The following is a 21514-nucleotide window of genomic DNA, read 5'->3' on the forward strand; positions in this document are numbered from 1 at the left end:
TGGCTCATGCCTGTAATCCCAGCACTTTGGGAGGTTGAGGTGGGCAGATCACCTGAGGTCAGGAGTTCGAGACTAGCCTGGCCAAAATGGTGAAACCCCTTCTTACTAAAAATACAAAAACTAGCCAGGCATGGTGGCGCATGCCCATGGTCCCAGCTACTCAGAAGGCTGAGGCAGGAGAATGGCTTGAATTCAGGAGGCAGTGAGCCAAGATCGCACCAGTGCACTCCAGCCTGGGTGACAAAGTGAGACTGTCTCAGGAAAAAAAAAAAAAAAATCTGTCAACAGACATTTGGGATGGTTTTACCTTTTGGCTATTGTGAGTGATGCTGCTATGAACACTAGCGTACAGATAAATATTCATCTTTTTTCATACTGAGTTATAGGAGGCCTTCTTGAAACTTATGGCTTTTTCTGCTTTGTTATTTGCTGGCTCTCTTATTTTCTAATTCTTAGCATCCCTGAGGCTCAAACTAATTACAGTGACAGCCTTGAGGGAAATTACTCTCTCCCAGGATTTTGCCTACACAGTCATTTCATAGATGGTGAAGTCTAGTCCCAAGTCGGGAAGCCTGAGATCCCACAGCAGCTTGGTGGCAAAGCTGGAACTAGAACCCGGGCATGTCCCCTTAGGCCTTTGTCTCTTACTGTCTCATGCCATCTCTCTCTCAGTTCCTCCTGTAGCACTGGAAATTTAACTTCATTCAAAAATATGTAATTATCATTAAAACCATTATAGTAACATTAATGGAATTCTGTCTATCCATCCATACATACTTAGAATCCTGATATTGCAGTTGTTTTCCTTTTATATTTTCCTTTCAGCATAGTATTTGATATTGTTTTTCCCATAATATAAGCTTTCTTACATGTTGCTATACAGCCATTAACTTTTAAAAAGTTAGCCTTTTTGAAAACTGACATTGCTCCTTTTACCTAAACTTTCTTTTTTTACCTACACTTTTTTTCTGTTTCTGCTTCACATATAGCTTATCTAAATCATGTTATTTTTAAAGCTTAAAAATGATTTCTGTGAAACATGTAATGTCAAAAGTAAACATCCCCTGCACTCCCATCCCACAGAGATTCCGATAATTAACAGTTTAGTAGACGTGACCCGTTATTTTCCCTTTCAGTGTATCTCTGTCCCCACTCAAGGTGCTGTCATGTCCTCTCTCTTGACACTACACATTGCAGGAGTTATTCTGCCAGCCTATCCCATCTTGGGCCTGCACATAGTACGGCCGTTTGAATTTCCAAACTTAGCAATCCGCACTCCATCACACACCCTTAAGCCTGTTTTTCAAGGCCTTTGCCACCTAACCCTCCTAATCTTTTGTTAAACCCCACCTGAGGCCAGATGATGTGGCTCACGCTGGTAGCACTTTGGGAGGCTGAGGCAGGTGGACTGCTTAAAGCCAGGAGTTCGAGACCAGCCTGGCTAACGTGGCAAAACCCCTTCTCTACTAAAAAATACAAAAATTAGCTGGGCGTGGCGGTGGGCGCCTGTAGTCCCAGCTGCTCGGGAGGCTGAAGCAGGAGAATTGCTTGAACCCAGGAGGCAGAGGTTGCAGTGAGCCGAGATCACACCACTGCACTCCAGCCTTGGCAACAGAGCGAGACTCTTGTTTCAAAAAGAAATAATAAATAACAATAAAATAATAATACACCCTACCTGAGTCTACTGTACTCAGCTTTCTGATCACCCTCACCAACAAGACTCACCCATCTTAAAGTGTCTTTTGTTGCATTCAGTGAATTATAGATAATGGATTATTTATCATTTCTGCCAAAGGATTGTTTTGAGATTGGGCTGTGTATATTATTGTTGATATTTGTGGCACACTTGCTTTCAGCAGCTCAGGCTAATTAAATGTAACAGATGGTTTTTGAATGAGGTTAGACATTAATTTACAGTTCTGTTGTTATTCTCAGTGTATTGTGCAATGTGAAACATTCTTAAAATGCATTCTTTGCAGTAAGAGTAACTGTTGTTTTTAGAGCATTTACAATGTGCTGAGTGCTTCTCATGCATTTACAGCAACACTCAGCAGGTATTATCATCATCCCTAGGAAGGAGAGGCTCAGAGAACCTCAGTATCTTACCCCTGGCTGCACAACTAGTGAGTGGCTAAACCGGGACTCAACCAGATATACTTGACCCTAGAGAATATGCATAAAGCACCATGATATTTAACGTTATTTTTCTTTTTTCATTTTAAAGGAATATCAGAAGCTCTTTCCTGATATTCCCATAGGTTATTCTGGGCATGAAACAGGCATAGCCATATCTGTGGCCGCAGTGGCTCTGGGGGCCAAGGTGTTGGAACGTCACATAACTTTGGACAAGACCTGGAAGGGGAGTGACCACTCAGCCTCACTGGAGCCTGGAGAACTGGCCGAGCTGGTGCGGTCAGTGCGTCTTGTGGAGCGTGCCCTGGGCTCCCCAACCAAGCAGCTGCTGCCCTGTGAGATGGCCTGCAATGAGAAGGTACGTCCTGCTGGACTCCACTCGGCTCTGCTGCCGTGTGCAGAAACAGGATGGGCTGGCCCGAGAGGGATGGTCAGGGCCAGCACTCCCTGAGCCAGGCTAATTAAATGATGAAGGAATGGGCTGCCACCCCTGTCAGCTTCTTCAGGCTCTTCAGTAATGCGTGTCACTCTGGCTGGTAGCAGCAGCGGGAGAAACATGTTATCTAAAGGGAACTTTAGCGGTTTCTCTGGCCACCTAGGGTCACATTAGAGTCTTCCACTAATTATCTGAAGCCCATGGCCCCAGTAACTCCTAGACTCCAGAATATGTAACAGTGATGAGGCCCTGGAATAAGTCAAGTCTGGGCTCCCTTGGAGCAGGTAAACCCTGAGAAACATTTAGGCGAGGTGTTCCCTGAGGTACCAGAAGAGCCTGTGACATTTCCTAAGCCAGGGTGGCACTGGTGGAAAGGGCAGTGAGTTGTTGCAGAGGTGGGTGGGTGAGGATGCAGCTGTTCCTTGTGCAGCACGGACCTTCAGACAGAGGGACTGGTGGGTCTAGAAGCACTGCCTGGCCTGCTGACTGTCACGGCTTCGTGGAAGCCGTGGCCTGGACCTTCTTGCCGTCTGAGTCATAGAGCCAGGCAGGCATCCTGGGACTGCAGGCACGCACACACACCTAACCTGCTGCAGGATGTTGGGGTCAAGGCAAAGACCAAACACCAGGCATGCCTGGTACTGCTGTCATCTTTTATTCTAGTGGGGCCTACCTGCTTCCCCAAATCAAAGATGCATCTATACCAGGAAATTAAAATAAAGTAAAAAGAAATAGTTTCTTTATAGAGGAAACAGGAGAGAATTAGACCAGAAACCAGAGTTAAGTTTTATAACAGTTGAGCACTTAATTTGGCTCTCTGAGCAGACAGTAAAACATAGCAGGATGCATGATTATCACTTGACAGACATTTTTTCCTGGCACCACATTCCAAGCAGAATTGATTCCTTGCACTCTCTTGTGGAGGATATAGAGTAATAAAACACGTAATTTATTTGAAAGTATTTATGGAGAAGACAAACATTGGTCATGAGCTTCAGGTAACCTTCATTTCCTCACCTGCCTGTCCTATCTGCCCCTTCCTCGGGGGCTCCTTTTCTTGCCATCTGCATAACAGCCACATTCACCATCTTATGAGTCCTTCATATTTCTATTTTACCAAACAAAGTGGCGGTAAGGTGTGCACCCTGAAGAACAGTGCGTCAGGAGTTGAGAATCTCATTCCTACGTTTCATCTTGGCTGTCTGCAACCCTGGCCAAGTCACCCACCCTGTATGGGCCTCGGTTTCCCCATGTTTACAATGAGATATTGAGCTGGATGGTGACCAAAGGAATTAGAGTTTGCATGTATTAAGAGCATTCTATGTTCCAGGCACATTCTATAATATCACCAATCCTTACAGTCATCTGACAGGATAGTTTCCATTTGACAGAGAAACTAAAACATGGCCTATATCCCACTGACTGGGATTTGAACCTGGCTCCACCTACACAGCCTGAGCCCTTTCCTTCGCACTTTATTGTAAAGGCCACTCCTCTGAGTCTCTGAATTCAATCTACACTGGTTGAATTCCTGCCATGTATGAGATATTCTGAGCAGCGTAGGTGGCAACAGAGTCCCTGCTCCCAAGGTACTGCCTGGGGAGGACTGATCAGGGACCTGGAATGTAAAGTAGTGTACACTAGTTACTTCTGTGAAGCTGGCACTGAATGTTCATTTTGTTCACAGCTGGGCAAGTCTGTGGTGGCCAAAGTGAAAATTCCGGAAGGCACCATTCTAACAATGGACATGCTCACCGTGAAGGTGGGTGAGCCCAAAGGCTATCCTCCTGAAGACATCTTTAATCTAGTAGGCAAGAAGGTCCTGGTCACTGTTGAAGAAGATGATACCATCATGGAAGAATCGGTAGATAATCATGGCAAAAAAATCAAGTCTTAAAATAAAGTGCCATTCTGTGAATTCTCAGTTCCCTTGCTAGTGCTGTCGGATGTGTCTGAGTGAGGCGGGGGCAGGAATGGCGGTCTCCAGGGACCTGGCCGTCATCCACCTCCACCCGCTCCTTAGACAGCAGACGTTTCTGGGCCAGGCCCTGTGTCAGCCCACTGGAGAGAGAAAAAGATCCAGTGATGCAGTCTCTGCTTCAAGTTGGCCAGCTTAGAAGAGGGGGTGATTCCAAACCACGTCCATATCCTTCAGTTGCTGGGTGGCTGCAGAGAGGGGCGAGAGCTGGCTGCGCAGGTCCTTTCCTTTAAGCCTTCAATCTCACTTCCTTACAGCCCTTTACTTCTCCATTGCCTTTATCCCTTTCCTGCCGTTGGCCTCTGTGTCTAGTTGGCATTGTATAGTAGTCCCTCCACATCAGAGAAAGGATTGGTCAAAGGATCTTGTAGGCAGAAAAATGCTGAAGGTTCTCCTCTCAGAGGAGAGAGGGAAATGGCATGTGTTCCTTCTCTGAACAAATACTAAGGGCCATCTGTGTGCCAGGCACTGCTTTAGGCACAGAGGATATAGCCATGAACAGCCCCAATCCCTTCCTCAGGGAACTTTCATTCAGATGGGGGCAGATGCATAAAAATCAATACACTATGCATATATTGAGAGCATTCTATGTTCTAGGTACATTCTATAATATCACCAATCCTTACAGTCATCTGACAGGATAGTTTACATTTGACAGAGAAACTAAAACAAGGCCTATACCCCACAGTGATTCCGTCACACAATATGTTAGAAGGTGGTATGTAAGCCAGGCATGCTGATGTGAGCCTGTAGTCCCAACTACTTAGGAGGCTGAGGCAGGAGGATCGCTTGAGACCAGGAGTTCAAGCTATAATACTATCTTGGATGGGAACAGGTGGGAGTTGTTTACACGTAAGTGAGAACTTTAGTGAGTTATCTTCAGAAGCAGTGAATGCCCCATCCCTGGAGATAGTTAATCAGGGAGCAGCTGACTACTACCAGAAGGCTGCCTAAGGAATAGGCTATGAGTGAAGGCCCGTCCGGGTCTGGGTGCTAGGGACTTGAAGCAACGTGAACTCCCAGTGAAGACCATGGTTAAAAGGGACATTATTCACATTTTATTAAATCAAATATTAGAAAATTGCTGTCATTTAAAAATATCTGCAAGCAATTTGCCAGATCAATAAAGAAATGTCTACAGATTCAAGTCTGAAAGAGAATAAGTGATCAGTAACCCTTACCAACATGGAAACCAAGGAAGCCTCATTCCCGTGCTGAGAATATTCTAGTAGCTCTTGCTACTGCCACATGGCAGCTGGGAATACCAGTAGTCTCAGCACTCAGTCGGTACAGCGCACGCTCCCTTGGGAATGCTGATAAATCCTGGCATGATACAGCACTATAGTTTTTTGTTTTGTTTTGTTTTGTTTTTTTGAGACAGAGTTTTGCTCTGTTCCCCCAGGCTGGAGTGCAGTGGCACATTCTCGGCTCACTGCAATCTCCGCCTCCTGGGTTCAAGCAATTCTCTTGCCTCAGCCTCCTGAGTAGCTGGGATTACAGGCACGCACCACCACACCCAGCTAATTTTTGTATAGGACTATAGTTTTTAAGGCAAGTTTATAACCTTTGGCTCATTGGAGCCTCACAGCACTGGTAGATAGTGCCATTATCCCCATTTTATAGATGGCACCGAGAAGTAAAAAGTGACTAGCCCTGGTCACACAACTGATTATGGACTGAAACTGCTGCTTTCTGGCTATCATGGGCCTTGACACAGCTAGTTTGTGACCTTTAAGGTCTAGCTCTGTCTCTGCTGCATGAATCCTAAGCTTTTAAATCAAGTTCCCCTCTGGGCCATAAGGCCTCATCTCAGACCCCAAGGAAGGCAGTCCAAAGGTAGACTCAAGTGTCATAGAATCACCGGGCACTAGGAAAGCATCATGGGCAGTAGCTCCATGAGAGGGGCCAGAGCACTAGGCACTGGCCAGAGACCAGCTGCATTCAACCTGAGCAGTAGGGCCTGGTGGCCATGAGCACAGACCTGGAACTCACAGCCTGGGCCCAGACCCCAGCTCCACCACCAGCTGTGCGACCTTGGGCAAGTGACTCTGGGTCTCCATTTTGCCATGTGTAGAATTGGGATAACTTTCTACCCCCTAGGGGTGATGAAAGGATCAGATAAGTTTAGTTGTAAAGCATTAGAACAGTGCATTATAAGCTAGTAAGAGCTGTTATTACTTGGCGCCTGCAGCTGTGGGTCTGGGAAGAGGTCTTGATCATCAGGGATGGACAGAGATGTTGGGGTCAAGTGTATTCATCTTCACTCTGTCAGGAATGCCTTCTGCCTGTCACAATTCAGTTTGGGCCATCTCCTAGTAGAATTAATTTCCCCTTTTTCTCACGATTCCTGCAGCATAGTGCTTTAAAACTCTGTCCAGCCAGAGTTTTAAAGTCTTTGGTTAGAAGTTAAGGCGTTTGCAAGGTTCTGTCTGCCTGGTGTTCTGCTACATTGTCTTATATCAAAAGTGCCATTTTTAACTCAAAAACTATTGAAAATTGTCAGTTTTATATCGTTCAAACTAATGCACTGAGAGTCTGTTTCAATTACGAGGATTCGGCGGCCTTAGCCTCCCACCAAGCACCTACGAAGATGCTTTAACAGAACATAACTTCAGAACCGTCTAGGGAATTGACAAAACAGGACGCGGAACCTTCAGAACAGAGACACAGGCCCTGGGAAGAGGCCTCCCCCTACCTGCTAGAGGAGCTGGCCTCCCTGTGAGAGCCTGCCGTTCTCTATTTCTGTCACTTCGTTCCAGACAGCTGGGTGCTCTTCCCCTTTTTGTCCCAGGACAGTTGGGAAACACCACCCCCTTTGGTTGCTTAGCAACTGTCACCTGCTGATTCCTTCCCAGCATTCCCTGAGAAATGAATAAGCAGGTTGAAAGCTGGGCCTAAGGGCTGGGCCAGGGGACAGGTCAGATGCTTGCTTGGGGGCGGGTGGATGGGGCACACATCTGGCCCCCCCCATATCACCACGGGGTAACTTTACGCAGCTGCTTTCTTTCAGGACCTCAGAGACTCCCCAAATGTACAATGAGATCTGGCTGGGTGACCTGTGACTCAGTGATGGGAACTTGCTGGTTATTGATTCACTGCTTGGGAGGGAAGGGGCTTTCTGAACTTTTCAGGGTGGAGAGAGCATAGGACAAAGCTGCCCTTCCAAAGCCTCCAATTTAGTTGGAAAGATAGGGTCCCAGATTTGTGGCTCTGATAGTGAGATTCTTGTTCCTTGGTTAGACTTCCTGGCGCAGGTAAGCCTGGGGAAGACTGAGACAGGTGAAAAAACTTTTCTGCATGTATGTGCTGGCAGCAAAGAGGTGTGGAGGTGGAGCTATGCGGCATATTTCTGACTGGAGAGTCTCTAAGAAGAGTGGTAGGAGCTAGGTGAGGATAAGTAATTTTGGGCAGACTAGATAAGCCTTGAATGCTAAGGTGAGGCGCTTGTATTTTTTGTTTGTTTTTTCATGGTAACTCCTGGAAGCCTCTTCATAGCTGAGAGGTTAAGTGAAGTTTTAGGAAGATCACTCTAGTTTTAGGGTGGAAGATGAAGACTGGGAGAGGGTTCAGACCAGGAACCGCTAAGAAGCTCTTGCAGCTGTTCTGGAGGGAGCTGTGATGTGGACAAGCTGAAATCGGTGAGGAGGAAGCGGTAGATTCAAGGGACCTCAAGAGACAGAAGAGTCAGGGCTGGATGACTCTCATTCATTCACAAACATTTACTGTGTGCCTACTATGTGCGAGGTTCCTGTGTTGTACGAGGGAGAAGGTTCCCAGGCTGCGGATGATGTATTCAGCATGCTGACGGCTTACCTGTGGGGGTATCACTTTGAAGGAACTGGATTAAAGTAGTGTAAGTGATGGTGGGGTGGGGTGCGGAGGTCTGATGAGAAGGCAGCAGCAGACTTGTTTAGGGCCTGTTTGAAACTAGCCTAGGAGAGGAAACCTTCAAAGCACTGTAGGCGTGATTGGTCGGGGAGAGGTGGGGCAGGGAGTGGGCCCTAAGAAGCAGGCAGTAAGGGGAGCAACCACGCTGATCTAGGTAGATTAGGCGAGACTGGGCAGCTGCGGCGTACCTGGAGGCTGTCACGCCGGTCCTGGCCCCTAGGGCAGCCGGGCGATGCTGATGGCCCCCTCCCAGAGCCGCAGAGCCGGGTAGACCGGCTCCTGGAAGGTGGCGCGGAAGGTGTGCAGGTGGCTCATGCTGCCCGTCACGTCGTAGAAGGCGAGGACGCCGGCCTCGTAGTCCAGGAAGACGCCGAGCCGGTCGAGGTCGTCGCGGGGCCGCAGGCGGCTGCGCTGACCGTCGTGGAAGGCCCAGTACTCGAGGTCGTAGCGCTTGAGGCACCAGGACTGGCGGTTGCAGCCCAGGCGGGCGGCGGCGGAGGCCCCGCGGCGCCGAAGGGAGGCGTAGGCCGCGCCCACCCACCAGCCGGCGCCCGCCTCCTGCACGTCTACCTCCCAGTAGTGGCGGCCGGCGGCGAAGCAGTCGCGAGCCAGCACCTGCCAGAGAGCGTCGAACCGCAGCGCGGGCACGGGCACGGGCCCCAGGCTGCCCAGCAGGCCGCACCGCACAGTCAGCCGGTCTGCCGACAGGCGCAGGCGCGCGTGCATCGTGTCCGGATCCAGCGTGGGCGTGCGCGCGTCTGCAGAGGGCGAGATAAGGGACGCACCTGGTGGGCGGGGCCAGAACGGCGCCCCGCCCCCTGGATTCCACCAAAGCACAAAATGCGAAGCGCGGAAATGGCCCGAGGGAGTGAAAGACCCCTTTAAACCGCGACTGCCCCTGGGGCGCGGGCTTGGGGAAAGGGGAGGCAGAGATCACTCTACTGCACATCCCTTATACTGTCTGTATTTTGTGCCGTGAAATTTGTTGCCAATTAATACAAATTTAATCTAAAATAATCCTATCACTGTTAACATTAGGGTGTGTGTACTTCCTATCTTTCCCCTCCCCTTGCTGCTTTATGGGTTTTCTTTCTTTTCTTTTTTTTTTGAAACGGAGTCTCGCCCTGTAGCCCAGGCTGGAGTGCAGTGGAGCGATTTCGGCTCACTGCAAGCTCCGCCTCCTGGGTTCAGGCCATTCTCCTGCCTCAGCCTCCCGAGTAGCTGGGACTACAGGCGCCCGCCACCACGCCCGGCTAATTTTTATAGCTTTTCTTAATATTGGTGTCACACCATACATGCGTTAGGTAATCTGCTTTTTAAAATTGATTGATCTACTTGTGAGGCATTTTGACACATCAAATAACAGCCTTTCACAAGAGCATTTTAGTGGAGATTCTAAGATTTGGATGTTTGGACACATAACTTAGTCCTATATTTTTTGGAATATTTAGTCTGTTTAAAAACCTTTTGAAACTACTAATACAATTACATTTTTGTGTATCTGATTGCTTCTGTAGGATATATTCCTAAAACAGGAATTGCTGGATCAATGGGTATGATTGTTTTTAAGGCCTTTGATACCTATTGCAAAACTATCCTCCCCGAAGTTTGTAGTGATTTAAACTCCTATTAACATTTCTCTTTGCATTACACCATGTATGCACACATGAAGTTTTTTTTTTGGTCTGGATCACAGGGTATGTGGACGTTCAGCTTTCATAAACAATGCTAAACAGTTTTCCATGGACATTTGGGTTGTTTCGGTGTTGCCTATTGTGACTAATGTTGCTGTAACTGTAAATGTGTAACAGAAAGAGACTGAGTAGTTTTCTAAGAAAAAGAGCATTTTTCTTTCTTTTTTTCCTTTTTTTTTTTTTCTTTTTTTTTTGAGACGGAGTCTTGCTCTGTCTCCCAGGCTGGAGTGCAGTGGCGCGATCTCGGCTCACTGCAAGCTCCGCCTCCTGGGTTCACGCCATTCTCCTGCCTCAGCCTCCCACGTAGCTGGGACTACAGGCGCGCACCACCACGCCCGGCTAATTTTTTGTATTTTTAGTAGAGACGGGGTTTCACCGTGTTAGCCAGGATGGTCTCAATCTCCTGACCTCGTGATCCACCCATCTCGGCCTCCCAAAGTGCTGGGATTGCAGGCGTGAGCCACCGTGCCCAGCCGAAATAGAGCATTTTTCTAAGAGAAAGAAAATGAGTTGTTTTTAAGATTTTTCCCCCTTTCTCTCCTGTCTCCCACTTCCTACTTAGCTATCTATCTATCTATCTATCTGTCTATTTATTTATTTATTTATTTAATTTATTTATTTTTTAAGACGGAGTTTCACTCTTGTTGCCCAGGCTGGAGTGCAGTGGTGCTATCTCGGCTCACTGTAACCTCCGCCTCCCAGGTTCAAGCGATTCTCCTGCCTCAGGCTCCCTAGTAGCTGGGATTATAGGCACCTGCCACCATGCCTGGCTAATTTTTGTATTTTTAGTAGAGAGGAGGTTTCATCATCTTGGCCAGGCTGGTCTCGATCTCCTGACCTCAGGTGATCCGCCTGCCTCAGCCTCCCAAAGTGCTGGGATTACAGGTATGAGCCACTGTGCCCTGCCTCTATTTAGCTCTTTAGAAATGTAATTTTAACCATTACCTTCCCTTCACCAGATACTCCCTACAGGGCAAACTTATCTACCTACTTAGAGGGTCCAGAACCAGAACTTTCTCCCACCAAGAGATTGCCTTAAGAGACAACAGTCAATTTACAACCTAAAGTATGCCTGCGACAGAACTCTTCCACCTGGACAGCATCTCAGGACAACAGCCACATTACAACCTAGTTCTGCCCTCAATGGCATCAGCTCAACCACCTGGTAGAAAAGGCACCAAAATGAGTCATGTAGACCCCCATCTGCTTGCTCCTCCCCTGCATGCCATTCATACAAAGTCCCCATTTAAAACTCTCTGCTTTCTGCCCTAAAAGCGAGGCGGTACCGTTAAGGGCAGGAGGAGCCTGTACCTCTTCCCCTAAGCTAAGCTTTGGAATAAAACCACTTTCTTTATACCAGACCTCGCTCTTGTTAATTGAACTCTGCAAAGTGTTGAGCAACTGAACCTGTGTTTCGGTCACATAACATTCTTGTGCAAGTCTTTTGATTCACATATGTATGCATTTCTGTTGGATGTATACCCACGGTGAGAGAAAATGCTGCTCATTATAACCATTTCTATTCGACAATGTTCTAAATGTAGTAGACAGTAACTCAAGGCACAAAAAAAGAAGTGAAAGGCAAGAATAAAGATTGGGGAAATGAAAGATTATTATTCATAGGTGACGTGCTTATTTACAGAAAATTCCAAATAATCTGTAGATAGCTTAGAAGTACTACGTGAATTTATAACAGCCACTCAATATGTCAGTATACAAAAATGGATAAATCTCATGTTGAGTGAAAGAAGCAAAACACAGAAGGGTATAGTCTGAATGATCTACTGAATGTCAAAAACAGGTAAAACTAACCTATAGTCCTAGAAGTCTGGAGAGTGGATCCCCTTTGGGGATAGTAAACAGGAAGGCACATGAGGAAGACTTCTAGGGAGTGGAAATTTCCATTTCTTGATCTGAAGGTGGTTATGTTTCCTTTTTAAAAAATCATTGAGCTGCACATTTTTTATTTGTGCACTTTTCTTTATTCTCTTTGTTTTCTTTCTTTCTTTCTTTTTCTTTCCTTCCTTCCTTCCTCCCTCCCTCCCTCCCTCCCTCCCTTCTTTCCTTCCTTTGTGACGGAGTCTTGCTCTGTTGCCAGGCTGGAGTGCAGTAGTGCGATATTGGCTCACTGCAACCTCCGCCTCCCAGGTTCAAACAATTCTCCTGCCTCAGTCTCCTGAGTAGCTAGGACTACAGGTGCATGCCACCATGCCCAGCTAATTTTTGTATTTTTAGTAGAGATGGGGTTTCACCATGTTGGCCAGGATGGTCTTGATCTCAGGAGATCCACCCACCTCAGCCTCCCAAAGTGCTGGGATTACAGGCGTGAGCCACCGTGACTGGCAGTTTGTGCACTTTTCTTTACGCATGTTATATTTCAACTAAAGTTTACTTGAAAAATTCATGTCCAGTGTAAAAAGAAAATAAAATTTCAGGACTTTCCTAATTAATTATGCCCAGGGGAAAAGTTAAGCCCTGGAAACTAAGTCACATAATGTGGCTGTTTTTCTTCTCTGGTGCATGACCATTACTTCCTGACTTTTGTGTGGAGATGTAATACATTAACCAGACTCCCTATTCTTCATTCAAACCTACACTAAATGGCATTGGAGATAGAGACCCTTTAGATTGTTACCTGTTTTCAATAGGATGTTAACCCGTTAGGGTGTAATCAATAGTAGAGAATCAAATCTTAAGTCAGTATGTTATTTATTTATTTATTTTTGAGACGGGGTCTTACTCTGTCACCCAGGCTGGAGTGCAGTGGTGTGATCTCAGCTCACTGCAACCTCCACCTCCAGGTTCAAGCGATTCTCCTGCCTCAGCCTCCTGAGCAGGTGTGATTATAGGCACCTGCCACCAAGCCCAGCTAATTTTTGTATTTTTAGTAGAAACAGGGTTTTGCCATGTTGTACAGGGTGGTCTCGAACTGCTGACATCAAGTGACCCACCTGCCTTGGGCTCCCAAAGTGCTGGGATTACAGGCATGAGCCACAGTGCCTGGCCTTTAAATCAGTATGTTAGCCTTTGTATGGAAAATGTAAATCTACTCAGTGCCTCCGTTTTGATATTCACTGTCCCCCTCCCAACGCCAGGAGCACTGATCAGCATTCCTTGGTTTCCCTCTGTCTCCTGATGGTTACTTTGCACTTGAATAAACTCTGCTAACTGGATACTGAACCTTCTTTAGATTGAGTCTTCTTTAGGTTGATACCCAGTAATTCCACTTTGAGAAATTACTCCTAAAAAAAAATCTAAAAATGAGGTGTGGTGTGTTCATTCTCTCATTCATTAATTCAACAAATGTGTACAAGAATGGATGTTTATTACAGCATTGTTTTAGAAATGAAAATGTAAACATCCAACATTATGAGATTGGCTAAATATGACACATCCATTCAATGCAATGGTCATGCAACCTCTAAAAATAATGATAAAAATAAAAAATTAGCTGGGCATGGTGGCACATGGTGCTCCCACATAGCACCAGCTATGAGGGAGGCTGAGGTGGGAAAATCACTTAAGCCCAAGAGGTCGAGGCTGCAGCAAGCCATAACTGCACCACTGCACTCCAGAGTAAGACTCTGTCACACACATACACACAGTGATAGTATTAGCTGGGCACAGTGGCTCATGTCTGTAATCCCAAAATTTGAGAGGTTGAGGTGGGAGGATCACTTAAGCCCAGGAGTTCAAGACTAGCACGGGCAACATGGGAGACCTCCGTCTCTACAAAAAATTTAAAAGTTAGCCAGGCTTGGTGGCAAACATCCGTGTTCCCAGCTATGTGGGAGGCTGAGGTGGAAGGATCACTAGAGTTCCGGAGGTCGAGGCTGCAGGGAGCCATAGTTGTGCCACCACACTCCAGCCTAGGTGACAGAGTGAGACCCTGCCTCAAAAAACAAAGTTATATATTTATTGATATAGAAAATTGTCACATCAGTGTAGGGTGGGAAATTTTAAAAATTGTTCAAGCTATACTGTTAATTAAAAAATTACAAAGAATATCTATAATACGGTCCCATTAAAAAAATCTGCACACATATCTGAAAGAATATATGTTAAAATATTAACAGCGTTCTTTGGGAGGGGCCATTGTTTTTACATATTTGTAATTGCTGATTTTCTACAATAAGCATGTATTACCTGTATAATTTTTTTTTTTCAATTGAGACAGGGTCTCACTCTGCCACCCAGGCTGGAATGCAGTAGCATGCTCACCGCAACCTCTGCCTCCAGGGCTCAAGTGATCCTCCCACCTCAGCCTCCTAAGTAGCTGGGACTACAGGAGCACATCGCCATGCCCAACTAATTTTTGTATTTTTTGTAGAGAAAGAGTTTCCTCATGTTGCCCAGGCTGGTCTCAAACTTCTGGGCTCAAGCTGTCTGCCTGCCTTGGCCTCTCAAAGTGCTGGGATTACAGGTGTGAGCCACCAGGCCTGGCCCTACCTGTACAATTTTTTAAGAGAATAAAAATGTTCATAATATATTAGTAAATGAAAACAGATGACAAAACAGAATGTATAGTATGACACCACGTTTGTAAAATAAAAAGATATATTCAATCTATCATTATATGCATATTATATGTGCTAAAGAAAGCTAAAAGGACAAATAATAACAGCAGTTATTCACAGAAGAGGGATTATGAGTAATTTTTTCTTTTCTTTTCTCATTTTTCTACAATGAACATGTATTATTTTACTTTAATAATAAACATTTTTTAAAAAAACAAATTCTTAAAAAAAAAAACAAATTCTAATGAGAAAAAAAGAGGGACCTCCATTTCCATGATCCTTCTCCACCCAACATCCCACCATCTCCACCATCTCCACCCTATCCCCACTCCCGGGGGTCTTACATTTTAGGAAGAGTGATCGCTCTGGTGAGGGGCTGGTTTTCAACAAGGTACCTGGCTTGGTGCTGGAAGGGTCCAAGAGCCGGCAGTTCATGCCTGTAAGGAATTGTTGAGAAATGAGCGCCTGGAGCTCTTGCAAGCAGACAAATAAGACATGCTAAAAATACCACACAACTGGAGATTCGCATAATCTCGCCCAAGAGCCACACAGATTTAAGGGATTTATGTAAATTTACAGGGACAGGAAAACCCCAGGATGAGGAGGCTGGTGTGGGAGAGCCCTAAACAGGAGGAGGAGCTGAGAAGCGAACAACTACTGGATCCAGCACTCAAGGATGGGCGGCGACTCAGGGAAGACGTGCAAATTCCAGGGTAAAGATGGAAAACAAGAGAGTAGAGCTGAGTCCTCAGGAAGGTCTGAGTGCTCAGAAAGAAGGAAGGAGGGGAGGCTATCCCAACAAGCAGGCATAGCAGGGGCACCCAGGGCCCTTGGCACTTGCTGTGCCCTCTGCCTGGACAGCACCCCCCACACCCTTCCCCCCTTGTCCAGGTTGCCTCCTTCTCAGCTGTTGGGGCTGGAGCTCACTCAGCACCTCCCCAGAAGTGCCTTCTGCCCCCATCACTCCCAGCGCTCATCACAGGGGCCTGGAGACAGCAGGGAAGCCCACCTGCAGGCTGCTTAAATCAAGTTTGCCTAAAGCTCCTCCTTACTACATCTTTTAAGTTCGGCCTGAAGATTTTTCTGTACATCGTGAACAATAACAAGTGGAGGTGTAAACAGACCGTAGCCTGCACTTGTGCCAATCACCAAGTTTTGGCCAATCAGATGTAGCCAACTGTTCAAATTATGTTCAAATTAGGCGAACGCCGAGCTGTAAACAATCCAGCTGTTTCTGTACCTCACTTCTGTTTTCTGTACGTCGCTTTCCTTTTTCTGTCCCTAAATCTTCCACCATGTGGCTGTGCTGGAGTCTGAGCGCACTGTGGCTCAGAAGGCAGCCGGATTCATGAATCGTTCATTGCTCATTTAAACTCCTTTAAATTTAATTTGGCTGAAGTTGTTCTTTCATCAAGGCAAAAGCCTCTCCCCTCTCCCCCGAACTCTAGAATCATAGGTCCTACTGCCTAGGCGATACCACCACCTGGGAGTCCAACTTCTCAAATCTCACAGGTTCAAATACTTCATTCCCTCCAGTCCTAAATGCTCTTTCTCACTTCAGAAAATGAGTTTCCTTCTGCGAGTGGCCCACGTCAAAATCCTTGGATTCTGATCTCTTTCCTCTCTCCCCTGTGACCCCACATCCGCTCTCGTTGTCCCCATTGTCTCCATTGCTGCTCCTTCGATATGACCAGCTCACTCCCATCACACCTCAGGACCTCCACCCTTGCTTTTCCCTCTGTCTAGAATGCCTCCCCCACATGTAACAGCAGCAACAATCACAATCGCCAAGACGTACATGGTGCTTATTACGCCTGAGCGCTACATGTGTAAGAGCTCATTTAATCCTCACAGTGGCCCAGGAAGGCGACTGCATTATGGTCTCCACTTTACAGATGCAGAAACAGAGGCATGGAAAAGGAAGGTGCCGTGTCTAAGGTGGCAGGGTTCATTAGGGTTCCATGTGGTAGACCTGGGATAGGAACCCAGGAGGCCGAGCTCCAGAGGCCGTGCCTATGACCACTGTGCTCTCTGGCCCTTCAGAGCCACAGAACCTGCAGAATGAACGCTTCCTTTGGGCCACTTTGAGTGTCCCCTTCTCAGAGGCCTTCCCAACTGCTTATATAAAACAGCTCCTCCTCCTTGTCACTTTCCTGTCTTGCATCCTGCCCTGGTTTATTATTATTATTATTATTTTCGAGACGGAGTCTTGCTCTGTCACCCAGGTTGATTTGCAGTGGCATGATCTCAGTTCTTTGCAACCTCTGCCTCCCGGGTTCAAGCAGTTCTCCTGCCTCAGCTTCCGGAGTAGCTGGGATTACAGGTGCACGCCACCACGCCTGTCTAATTTTTGTATTTGTAGTAGAGATGGGGTTTCACCATGTTGGCCAGGCTGGTCTCGAACTCCTGATCTCATGATCCACCCACCTCAGCCTCCCAAAGTGCTGGGATTACAGGCGTGAGCCACCACACCCAGTCTTTATTATTCTTTATAGCAGTTCCTGTCACCTGACATGTTTGTGTACTGTCTGTCTTCCCCTACAAAGACTGTGAGCACCAAAAGATGACAAGGAGCTTTGTGTTGTGCCCTGCTATGCCTGGCACATAAGAGTGGCTTGATAAATGTTCTGAATGAATCATGACAGCAGAGGTGAATGAATGAATGAATGAATGAATGAATGAATAAATGAATGAACGAACACATAAATGAATCAAAGAACAGATATTTTTGAGCACATGGTTTGTGCCAGGCCCTGCGGGGACCTCCGAGTTGGACCTAAAGCTGGTTCCTACCCTTCACGTGCTTACAAGGGGCAAGGAGGGGTCCATGTGTCCACTTCATGAGCACCCTCCAGCAGGACATGGGCAGGCCCTGGAGCAGGAAGGGAGAGGTGAGATGGCCAAAGAAGGGAGTGAGTCAGGGCTGGGCTGGCAGGAAAGGGCTTCCCAGGTGGGCGCAGCTGTGCCAGTCTGCCTTGAAGGGATGCCAGGCCTTGGCCCCAGCCAGAGGAAGAGGAGGAAGAAGAGTTGGTCATTCCAGCTGGGAGCCCAGAGCAAGGCTGAGATGTGGCAGGCTCCCAGGAGCGATCTGAGGGGCAGAAGCAGGGCAGTGTGACTGGAGAAGGGCAGGTCTCGGTCTCAGGAAGGGTTGGAGGTGAAGTGGTGAGGGTGGGTTAGGCACCAGGCCCAGGAGCCCCTGACCGCCCAGCCAAGGGCCTCAGTGTCGGAGAGACAGGATGTAGGGAGATGATCTTTGCATTTGCCTCTGGGCTAAAGGGCACTAGGGGAGTTAAGGACACAAAGTTGGTCACTCGGTGACTTACTTTCCTTAAGGCGAATGTCCAATGGCGTCTGTAATGTACTCTGCACGGCTTCCACGAGGCCCTTAAAGAAGCTCTTGACGGGCTCAAAGGAGAGGGGCACAGGGTGGCACAGCTCCCCAAGGCTCATCTGCCGCTGCATCTCCTGCTTGGTGGCTGTGTATGCCTGTGTGGGCACACGGGGGTGAGGGTGGCTCTGGGAGATGCAGGCAGCATCCCAGCCTCCTGTGCTGCACCCAGGAACAAACCCACACCACCATGCCCAGGCTCCACCTTGGCCTGGCACCTGTGGTCAGCCCAGGCCATGCCCCCAGGAGCAGAGCCCTGGAGAGACCACACAGCATCCCTGAGGTGGGAGCCATGCGGAGGTGTGGTTTCTCAGGGCTGGCACTGGGGAGTCCTCCCTCTCCCTCCCTCCCTCCTTTCCTTCCTTCCTTCCGTGTTCATTGAGGCCTACTCTGTGCCAGCTATGTGGGCAGAGGGCGGGGTCAGGCTGACATGGGGCCCTTCCCAGAGAGGCTTCAGCCTCACACACACTGCACCACGGGTCTGCCTCGGGTACAAAAAGAGTGAGAGGTCAGTCTCCCTGGGGAAGGAGCCCCTGGAGCTTATTCAAAGGTGGAGCAGGAAACCATGTTCTAAGAATGACGCCAAAGACCAGCAAGGTTCAGCTGCAGTGCTGACTGAGGGGGTGTGGCCACTGCAAGGGACATGTGTCCTGTTTTGGGTCTGGACAGCCCCTCTTCAATACCTTCCTGTGGTGTGTGGCTTCACTAAGGAGAAGCTAGAAACGCCCCCCCCAGCTGCCTTTGCACCTGTGCTGTAGGAGTGTGACCAGACGCCTCCAAGCCAAAGCGTGGATTTGGAAATGAGGGTGAAGGTAGTGATGGTGGCATGAGGCGCTCAGGGACAGCAGTGGTGGGGGTTCTGGTCAGTGGTGTGAGTGGTGATGTCTTGCCCAGCAGAGGTGCTGTGGGGCCTATACTGGCAACAACCCCTGGACTTCATTCCTGCTGCCCATCTTCCATCCCGACACTCTGACCCTCCTGGAGATCCTATGGGCTACCTCGTACTCTTCCATAAACTCCTTTCTTGCTTAAAACCGTTCCAGTGGATTCTCATGTTTGCAGGTAAGAACCATGGCTGCACTTTCTGAAGGGCTGTCCTGGCCAGGAGTTGGAAGGAAGCTGACTGCCTCAGGTGATCAGGCTTGGCTGGCAGTGGCAGTGCTGCCCATCCGAGAAGGGGTGGACAGACGGGGGCCTCAGGAGGGAGGGAGGGTGGCCTAGCACTCAGCTGTTGGGCAGGGGCAGGCCCCACCTGGCAGCATGCTGTACATTGGGAGGAGGCTGTGAGATGGCCTCCAAGCCCCATTCAGCCTAGGAGGCCAGGAGTCGAGAGTCCAACCTCATTTTGGTGGGGAACCAGGCCTAACATCACACCCAGAGAGCTGGAATGAAGCTGGCCGGGGGAGACCGAGCACTAGCAGGAAGTCCAGGGTGGGCAGGGAGCAGCTCTGAGGAGGTGAGAGGGGGCTCAGAGGGCAGATGAGTAGGGTAGGATGAGGGGTCGATAGAGGACACATGGCACCACCTGGTAACCCCAAACTCCAGTGGCTAGCACCAGGCCTGACACACAGGTTCTCAAAACATATGTATGATGGAATAAATAAATGCATGAAACCGAGCACAGCTACATTTTGCCTTTGCAGACTCAGAGAACAGAAACCCCAGCCCTTCATCTCTCAGGCCAGAAACCCAGGCATCATCTCAGGATTCCCCCTACTCATTCTCCAATTCCAATCTCCATTCCTGTGGCATCTCTTGACCTGCCTGTTTCTCCCCATCCCCACTGCCCCTGTCTTGGTCCAGGCCACCATCATCTCTCTCCTGGACATTGTGGCCTCCTCCCAAGTTTCCTTCCAGTCTCCCATCCTGGCCTCCCCTGTCCATCTTCCACTCTGTCTCTAAAGTGACTTTTCTTTTTTTTTTTTTTGAGACGGAGTCTCACGCTGTTGCCCAGGCCGGAGTGCAGTGGCGCGATCTCGGCTCACTGCAAGCTCCGCCTCCTGGGTTCACGCCATTCTCCTGCCTCAGCCTCCTGAGTAGCTAGGACTACAGGCACCCGCCACCGCGCCCGGCTAATTTTTTGTATTTTTAGTAGAGACGGGGTTTCACTGTGGTCTCGATCTCCTGACCTTGTGATCCGCCCGCCTCGGCCTCCCAAAGTGCTGGGATTACAGGCTTGAGCCACCGCGCCCGGCTAAAGTGACTTTTCTAAAGCACTAATCTGACCATGTGAACGCTTTCATCCCTCAGTGCAAAACACTCCCCTGGGTTGGGCGTGGGCGGCTCACGCCTGTAAACCCAGCACTTTGGGAGGCCAAGGTGGGTGGATCACTTGAGGTCAAGAGTTTGAGACCAGCCTGGCCAACATGGTGAAACCCCATCTCTATTAAAAATACAAAAATTAGCCGGGCATGGTGGCACATGCCTATAGTCCCAGCTCTTCAAGGGGCAGAGGCAGGAGAATTCCTTGAACCTGGGAGGCAAATGTTGCAGTGAGCTGAGAATGAGCCACTGTATTCTAGCCTGGGCAACAGAGTGAGACCCTGTCTCAAAAACAAACAAACAAACAAACAAACAAACAAACAAACACACATTCCCGTCTGCTATCTCATTACAGGACAAAGTCTGAACTCTATGGCACATAAGGCCTTCATGAACTAACTATGGCCTATGGATCCAGCTGTGTCTCTCAATCCACCCACCCCTCCTCAAGCCAGGCTGCACCCCAACTGGTTCCCCAGCCTGTCAAGCTCTCACATGTACACTGTTCCTGTCTGTCCTCTCTCCATCCTCTCTATATACAGTGTGCTCCTACTCATTGTCCAGCACCCAGCCCTACCATCACCTCTTCCTAGAAGTCCTCCCAGACTGCATCCTTCTCCCAGCTAGAGAGTGTCAGACATTTCTTGGACATAATTTTGCTGGCTTCATATTTACAAAATTGTTTAAGCTGTATTGTAAATAACTGTTTCTGAGCAAGTCTCCCCACCCAACTGTGAGCTCCTAACGTCCTGGCTCAGTACGTATTGATGAATAAACGAATCAACACATAGAAGGTAGGAATGGTGAATGATTAAAATCAGTAGCTTTGGCACAAGAAAATTTGAAAAAAAAAAAGATGACAAAGCCCTGAAACCGTTTTCTGATGTGAGAATAGCATGCTTCCCCATGGAAGGATTCCTTTGTATTCCAAAGCCTTAAAAACGACCATTATTTTAAAAAAGACAATTAAATGTATCACTTTGTGCATCTAGCCCCTCTTAAAGCACAATACCCATTATGCCTAGGAAAGCACCTCGTATAGAGTTTGGCTGAAACAGCCGACAATGAGACACAGGCCGAACCGACTGAGGCCACATAAAGACACAAGAGTGGAAATCCCCACCTGGGGACTGGCTTGGCTGGTTTTGTTGACTAGCTTATTTCTCTGTCTGATTTTCCAGCCAGAGCCCATACCAATCTGTGGTTAGAGTCGGTGCA

At 48.1% G+C, this 21514-nt stretch overlaps 2 protein-coding genes across 6 annotated transcripts in view; one reads left to right on the forward strand and one right to left on the reverse strand.

The window, feature by feature from the left end:
* LOC105477199 (N-acetylneuraminate synthase) overlaps positions 1-4487 on the forward strand; it is a 40567-nt gene extending 36080 nt beyond the window's left edge. For both annotated transcript variants that reach the window (XM_011733597.2, XM_011733596.2), the window contains exons 5-6: positions 2225-2491; positions 4257-4487. In XM_011733597.2, coding sequence (XP_011731899.1) covers positions 2225-2491; positions 4257-4466 — 477 coding nt within the window. In that variant the 3' untranslated portion in view covers positions 4467-4487. The remainder of the gene's footprint in view (positions 1-2224; positions 2492-4256) is intronic.
* LOC105477197 (tripartite motif containing 14) overlaps positions 1-21514 on the reverse strand; it is a 57076-nt gene that overhangs the window by 16670 nt on the left and 18892 nt on the right. For 2 of the 4 annotated variants that reach the window (XM_011733594.2, XM_011733593.2), the window contains exons 4-6: positions 17970-18132; positions 14991-15083; positions 8624-9193 (exon numbers count right to left, since the gene is read on the reverse strand). In XM_011733594.2, the coding sequence (XP_011731896.2) occupies positions 8652-9193; positions 14991-15083; positions 17970-18132 (798 nt within the window). In that variant the 3' untranslated portion in view covers positions 8624-8651. Of the gene's footprint in view, positions 1-8506; positions 9194-14990; positions 15084-17969; positions 18133-21514 lie in introns of those variants that run through there. The other 2 variants (XM_011733591.2, XM_011733595.2) reach the window with 1 other exon arrangement.

This window comes from Macaca nemestrina, chromosome 14 (genome assembly GCF_043159975.1).
Source record: "Macaca nemestrina isolate mMacNem1 chromosome 14, mMacNem.hap1, whole genome shotgun sequence".
Lineage (NCBI taxonomy): Eukaryota > Metazoa > Chordata > Mammalia > Primates > Cercopithecidae > Macaca > Macaca nemestrina.